At 36.9% G+C, this 7,846-nt stretch overlaps 1 protein-coding gene across 2 annotated transcripts in view; it reads left to right on the top strand.

Annotated features, from left to right (window-relative positions):
• Window positions 1-5,600: 5,600 nt before the first annotated feature.
• Window positions 5,601-7,846, top strand: part of LOC122089099 (E3 ubiquitin-protein ligase UPL5) — a 21,260-nt gene continuing 19,014 nt past the window's right edge. Inside the window, exon 1 of one of the 2 annotated variants that reach the window (XM_042658560.1) lies at window positions 5,601-7,706. In XM_042658560.1, coding sequence (XP_042514494.1) covers window positions 5,882-7,706 — 1,825 coding nt within the window. In that variant the 5' untranslated portion in view covers window positions 5,601-5,881. The remainder of the gene's footprint in view (window positions 7,707-7,846) is intronic. The other variant, XM_042658559.1, reaches the window with a different exon arrangement.

Here is a 7,846-nt window from a genome sequence, read left to right as displayed (position 1 = left end):
AGAAATTCTGACATTGCAAGAGTGTGAAAAGCGTCAAAATCGTGTTTGGATGCTCATTGCAGACAATTTAGATTAAGTTCATAAAAAAAATTATAGAATAATGAGAAATGAGAGCGAGATAAAAAGATACAAGAAGATATAAAATATGAGGATAAAGATCTTCGATTGATTTTAAAATTGGGTATCAATAGAGTTTATTAGTCTAGGTTCAGAATTGACACCATGAATTGGATCCATAAATAATGAGAGGAGATTTGGATGAAAAACAATAGGCAAAAATAGTTAGAATAATGCAATTCAATTTTCATAGAATTGAATTATAGCTTCAAACAAGTGCAATACAAAATGGGTCATACAATTGAATTATAGTTCCAAACATGACTCGTGAGTCCTAACCAATATATCCATGGTGTCCCTTATCATTCAATGGTTTTTGTTTATCCAATTACCATGCCATATGACAAAAAATAGGAGTACAGTAGCTATACTCCTCATCTATTGTCACTTTTGCACCATTTTACATTTAATCTTGGGATCGAGTTTCCCTTTACCCACGGTGAAGAGAAAACATGAGCGATGGCATCTAACCTTAGGACTGGATTGGATTGGATTGGGGAAAGGTGATTTTGAATTCGAGAATGAACAATAAAACTTAGCTGCCCAATAGTCTAGTCTTAGGGGTCACATTATGGTGGATGAAGAGATTATCGATCTTTGCATCATATTTTTCTTATTATTCTCCCCTGGTTGAAGAATAGTAAGAAAGTTTATTCTTTTTTCCATTTTGCTCCATTTGGTTGTAAGAGAAATTAAAAGACAAGGAAATGTAAAATTTTGAATTTAAAAAAGAATCTTTTGTAATTATTATCCAACATGATTATATAATCTATTTAAATTTCTTACTATATTTAGTAATAATATTATTTGATATGTTGGTGGTTTAGAGGATTTCGTCCCAACTAAAGTGGACTTTGCTGGAAGCGAATTTGTGAAATCAAACCTAAAGTAGTTTGGAGTAGGCTTTTTTCGAGTTTTATGTGCTATCCTATACTCCTTTGTAATGAAAGTTTATAGCCATTGTTTTTGGGAAAGATTTTCTTAATAAAATCTATTCTTAAATAAAAAATTAAATTAAATCTCCCATGTGCTTCATGATGTTGGCTACATTCTATCTCCTTAGAGTAATGTTATGTTTGAGTACTGTTAATCGAACCAAAAAAAAAAAGGGGTTTTTGCATATTAGAAAGTGAAATTTCATTCAATTCAGTTTGGTTTCGGTTTTAGACTAAAAGCCATCGGTTTGCTCCATGCTCAGTATAAATCAATATAAATGAAACCTGAACCTTACAATAACCTAACTTTGTTGATTTGTGTAAAATTATTGGAATAGATTATGGGTCCAGAACTCATTCTGAAGTAAGAAATTGAGAAGAGTCGGGTTTTAAAATGTGCTATGGACCAATAATTTAATCCAAGAATACATACCAAACACAACCTTAATCTGAGCAACAAGTGCAAAAACTAACTTATGAAGACCGAACCAGCTTGAAATGTGTCAAATTTGAGAACAGTGTGCATGGCAACATAAAATATACATATATGGAGACAAAGGGTTGAAATCTGCTTACCTTCTTGATTTTGAAACCACAAGCAGCAGATATTGGGTTTGCATCAACCTATCCTTTCTGGTATCCTTTTAAGAGGCTTAAAGCAAGAAACACTGAAATTGTGAAGCAACAGATCTAGGGTTTGCATCAACTCATTTTTTTTCACAGCTTTCTTGATCCTAATGCAAGCTTCTGGTCATCAACAACTGCAGACAACTTAGCCTATGATGTCTTAAGTTCAAGAAAGCTGTGGAAAAATAGAAGCTGACCCATACATCTTTCCCGACTTGCTCAAGGCCTCCAAGCCCCAACTATACAAAGAAGAAGAAGAAGAAGTTGAACCAAGAAGCAATCTTCCTTCTGCTGGGACTTGCTCTACTGTGGAAGAAAGAGTGAGGAAAGGAAACTTTTGAATACTAGAGCAGTACAGGGAGCCATAGTATCAGATGAACGGTCTGATTTGATAGTTGAAAAGATTGAAAAGTAAGCAAAGTACTAGTGTTGAAGAAATCCATTTCTCATGACTAATCAAGAAGATACAGGTGAAGAACTTAAATAGAAATTTCAGAATATCAACTCATCTTCTTTATATGTGCAGGTAAGAGAGGAATGGGTTGGGTCGTGTGGATCTCAGAATTTACCCTTAACAGTAATATTTTCATTGCTTTCAGTGCCTCTGTCTTACAGACTTACACCATAAATAGCTTCTTATTTCAAAATTTAGAAGGGAGTGGGTGAGAGGGTGAGAGGGTGAGAAGGGGGAGAGGGTAGCAACCATTATCTTCCTTTACCTAATTAATTACTGTTTTTGGTTGGTTTCTCTTTCTCAGTCTTGATATCCCACAGGCCACAGTGTCTCATTGAAGGTGTACGTATATACAATAACACATGGAGTAGGGAATCCGTGAGAAGGATCTGCTCTGCTAAGTTGCAGCTGGTTGGTTTGTCTCAGTACTCTGAATTCTCAACTGTGGTAGTAGGTGGTACACGTGCATTGACATTCATATAATAGTAGATGTCATGTATGGATGGGACCTTATAAAAAGGTTTACTTTACTGACAAAATCAATCATAATTTTCTACTAACTTTTGTCTGAAATGTGTCTCATTCATGATTCATGACATTGAGCAACTCAGAAAAAACCTGACGAGCCTCGATGCCTCAATCGACATATTCTATACTCCTCCTTCCGACCCCTCAAGTCATCTCTTGGCCGAACCAATTCCTCGGGTCAGCCAAGACAAACATTCAGGTCATCTTTATCCGAGTCGACCTCTTAGATTGCCCATTTACATGATCGACCTGTTAAATCGCCTCCCCAAGGATTACGATTCTATCCCAACGATTGCAGAGACTATCCCGAGGATCACTCGCTGCTAGCTCAACTTATCACTAGCTCAGTAAATCTTATCTCTTGGAGCTCACGAAAACAATGTCTCTAAGAGATTTATCCAGATATGAATCTGAACTGAATAAGGTAACACTTACCTAATAGGACTCTTCCAAAAGATTTTCTAACAAAAGTGAATTACTTGCCAAATTGGAACTCTCCTCAACCGCCTCTCTTCATCCACTAATCAGGGTAAATCCTAAAAAAAGGGATCGGTCATTTCATAATAAGACTCTCTTGAGTATTTGTTGTTGAAGAAATTTGACTTAGACATTGGAAAGTCCTCCATTGGTTCAGCCCGACTCTTCTTTGTCTGCTCTTTTGTGCAGATCTAACATAGAATACCAAGTCTTGCAATGAAGATCACCATACCGTAACAATCCCAAACATAAATAACTTTGAAAATAATACAAAAGATAATAAATAAATAAATAAATAAATAAAAAGATTATGACATCTCATTTCTCCCCCTTGGTTACAACAAGGTGCATCCTAAAAAACAAATGTGAAGCATCAAGAAAGGAAAACCAGTAAGTGAAGCCCAACATATTAGATTTTTGTAGGTTGATTAATTAAGCTACCTCAAAGAAGATATCTATCTCAAGGATTTTTCATCTTTTATTTTTTTATCTACCGGTAAATATGTTCATAGATGATTATTTATATTTCATTAAAACTATGTTTGGTTATGATTATAATTATGAGATTTTAGGGTTCTATTAGCCAGAAATAGAGATGATCCATTACTCAACTGGCCAAGAGATATTGCAATTAAAATGCTGACTCATACACTAATGTAGAATATGCACCTCAAAATTAATGTGCCACCAAATATGATTCTCCAAATTTGGCCATAAGAATCACAAAGCATTATTATGCTATCCAAAGATGAGTATGTTATATATTTTCATAATATATTATGGGTTTAAATCGCATTATGAAGTGAAAAAATAATGAAAAAAATGAGACTTTAAAAAATATACATAATTAACCCTAACTAGTTTTGACTCGTTTGAGTTACTAGGATTTAGAATGAAAGAATTGAGTTAGAAAGAACAGGTTTTCAACTAGTCTTCCATATATTTTATGTAGTTTGAAAAATATACATGATTTACCCTAACTAGTTTTGACTCATTTGAGTTACTAGGATTTAGAATGAATGAATTGAGTTAGAAAGAATCGGTTTTCAACTATGGTCATTCATGTCTCTCAAGAATTAATTCAATATAAGGGGAAAGCACACATTATATATATATATATATGTATTTATTATTTTGTTGGTTAAAAAAAAAAAAAGACAACTTACTTGACATGTAAATCATATGTTTAGATCAGTATAACTTATGTGTATCAGGTTTTAATTTGAACAAGCTTAACTTTGTAACAACGTAGAAAAATTGAAAAAACAGTGAAATCATCAGAAAAATCAATATTTTAAATTTGGAAAAATCTTGTTGAAAACCAATATTGGTGAAAAAATTTGTAACTTTATTTTTTGTCCAATTAGTATAACAATCTTTTTATAAGAAAATCCTATCATTTCACATACTTACTCAAAAAATGTGTTTTTTTTTTTTTTTTTTTTTTTTTTTTTTAGTAATGGCAAGTCATTTTTAAATTATTTTGATTTTTTTTTTTAAACCTTTGAATTGAATTACTTTTGGAAATATGAAAATTGGGCAACTAAAACAAATTATAATTTCATATTTCACAATTTTGGTGATAATAGGATACTCATTCTAGATTTAATCCATTGGAATTAGGATTTTAGGCATCAGTATTGGCCAACACCAATATCTATGTTGATACTTGACCTGTACTGTATTGATGATATGATGCATATAGATGGTAGAATTGTCAAAATATGATACGATAATGATATTTTCTAAGGCAAAAAACATCTAAACGACCAATACTGATACCTAAAGGCTAAAACCTTTAATGGAATCCCTTAATAACTGAGAAAAAATTGGGTTCAAATTGTCTACAATAAGTGATGATGAACGATGAAGTGCAATGAGTATCCGGTGGCTGAGAGCATTTAAATACATGCTCCAACAGAACTTTCAGCCACTTAATGCTCACTACACCTGTATAATGGCTGCAAACGATTTTCACGCAAAGAAGGAAGTTGAGCATGCCTCTTATGTGCCAGAGGCTAATGGAAATTGTGTCTCTCTGTTTTTTCATTTGAAATGATTGTCATACCCCTCCTATATGATGGCCCGTCCCTTGCCAATGTTGCCATCCATCTCCCCTTGAAAAATAAGTCAAGAAAACCTTATGGTTGCAATGGTCCCACAACATTTGTTGATAAAGGGCTAAAGGCCATAGTTCCAACGTGTATCCTCTATCTATGGTGTGGTTCATATAACGCCATTAAACTTAAGTGCGAATTGCCATGTGTTCGATATGAGAGAGGGGATATATTATTACACTTCTGCCTTTCATTCCTATCCAACGATTGAGAGGCAGCACGACCGTGGATTAGAACAACATTCATAAAATGTATGGAAATTTCATCCTCCAGCTGGTCATTCTCTTATAGGTTTTATTATTTTAAGACGAAAATATTGGAAGTTGGAAGCCGTTTCCGTTGCTCTGCAGTCCCCACTTGATTCGAAGTAGCGTAGGTTAACAGCTCAGCTCAGTCTATGTGCCGACGGAGAGCGCGCGGTTTTTAGTGCGAGTATCAGTAGAGCCGTGTCCTCCCCCAATTCTTTCTCTCTCTCTCACAGTGTCTTCGGCTTCCCCAAGCTCACATCCTCTTCTTTCCCTCTTTCTCTTTAGTTCAGGCATGTAGGGTCGGAGTATTGGTTTCGAAGGGAATGGGTGGAATCTCTCTCGCTGTGGCTTAATAAAACTGCTGTTTTGGGTTTGCCAATGTCTTTCAGAGAAAATTCGATTGATTGCGTTCATCAACGTCACGATCGGATCTCTTCTAAGAGGAAGTTGGATGATTATGGGGCCTCTGAGGAGGATTCCTCTGATTTATTGAGAAGGATGAAGAAAGATGAAGCTGACGCTGTCAATTCGTCCGCTGGAATGGACGCTAGGTTAGGGTATATCACTACCAGTGTCGGAGGAGGGAACGAATCCGATTTTTCTGATGCTTCGTCAGTTTCTTGCAATTGCTCCACGGATGCAGGGGTCGGAAGTTCTGTTTACAGGTTGCAGTTCTTCGTTCGCCCCTTCTCTGGTGGTAATACCATTATTATACATGCCAGTCCCGATGATTCTGTCAAGTCTGTTCATGAACAGATTCGCAAGATAACTGGAATTCCCATCATCGAGCAGCGTCTGATATATAGAGGCAAGCAGTTGCAGTGGGAACAGTCGCTTGCAGAGTGCGGCATCCAGAACGATGCTGGCCTTCAGCTCGTTGGACGGATGAGGAGTACCGAGTATCCTCGTACTTGGCAGGTCGTCAATGATTTGGTCTCCGCTATATGCCGGCTCTGTAGAGAGGAGGCGCCTCAGCCACCCCGTTCTTACAGATACGTCAAAGCCAGAGTGGAGGAGTTCTTGAGAATGACTCCCAATGACGATTATGAGATGGCCTCAGGGCATATCCAGATCTTCAAGTCCGCCGGTGCGCCCACTGCTCTCGTTATGCTCTTCCTTTCTCCCATTGAAGGGAACAAACAGTGTGCGGAGGGTGCAATACGGCCTTTTCTCACCCCGAACGTCGAGTCACTCCCAAAATCTGTGCAGGCTCACTGTGCTTCCATTGTGCTGGAATTCTGTAAGTTGCTCACCCGAACTTCTCGCGAGGATCCACTGTACATATCATGTCGAAACACTCTAGGTTCATTGTTAGAAAACTTGCCGGTGGCACACGAGTCCATATACTTTGGTAACGAGAAGGCATTCGTTGTAATTCGCGAGTTTTACCCGTTTGTACGTGAGTTGGCAAACCGGCTGTCTGCAGGTTTAGAGTTGAGTATGAAATCATCCCAGTGCGTTATTTTATCCGTAAGCGACGTCCGTGATCTCTCTGCATTCTTGTTGCCCTTGCGGAGAGCAATTGAAGACCAGATGATCGGGGATGGTAAGCGTATTACTTTGCTTGAGGGTGATAGTAAAAGTTTATTCTGCGGGGGTGAGATTGAATTGCTCCACAATATTTTCCTTGAGTTGCTGGAAAGGATTGACCAATGCTTAATAACAGTGGAGTGGTTTTTGGCAATGAAAGTAGGCTGTGAAAGTGAAGGCCGTCAATTTGTCTGGTCCCAATATCTTGCTATTTTGAAGGAACTGAATAGCATTTCTAAACTTTATGATGGGGCTGAAGACAAAATTCGTTCTGTTATGATGTCAAGGCGAAGTTCACTGAATACACTTATTCGATACACAAAGCGATATGATGACCACCGCTGGTTTCTTGAGCATAAAGATGTGACTGATTTTGAATCTAGGAGGCATTTGGCAATGATGATGTTTCCTGAGGTGAAGGATGAGTATGAAGAACTCCATGAGATGCTCATTGACAGGTCCCAATTACTGGCTGAGTCATTCGAGTATATAAAAAATGCCGATTCTGAAGCGTTGCATGGTGGCCTTTTCATGGAATTCAAGAACGAAGAAGCTACTGGGCCTGGTGTTTTAAGAGAGTGGTTCTGCTTGGTGTGCCAAGCAATATTCAATCCTCAAAATGCCCTTTTTCTAGCATGTCCAAATGATCGCAGAAGGTTCTTTCCTAATCCAGGTGAGTTTTTGTTATCCCACATTTGTGGTTTTGTTAGTTTTTCTCCTCCACTTCTGATGGTCCATATTGTTTTCATTAACAGAAGTTTTATCATAAAAAAAAAAAAAAAAAAAAAAAAAAAAAAAAAAAAAATTTTTTTT

Source organism: Macadamia integrifolia, chromosome 9, assembly GCF_013358625.1.
Source record: "Macadamia integrifolia cultivar HAES 741 chromosome 9, SCU_Mint_v3, whole genome shotgun sequence".
NCBI classification, from domain to species: domain Eukaryota; kingdom Viridiplantae; phylum Streptophyta; class Magnoliopsida; order Proteales; family Proteaceae; genus Macadamia; species Macadamia integrifolia.
This window is presented reverse-complemented; position numbering and strand designations above follow the sequence as displayed.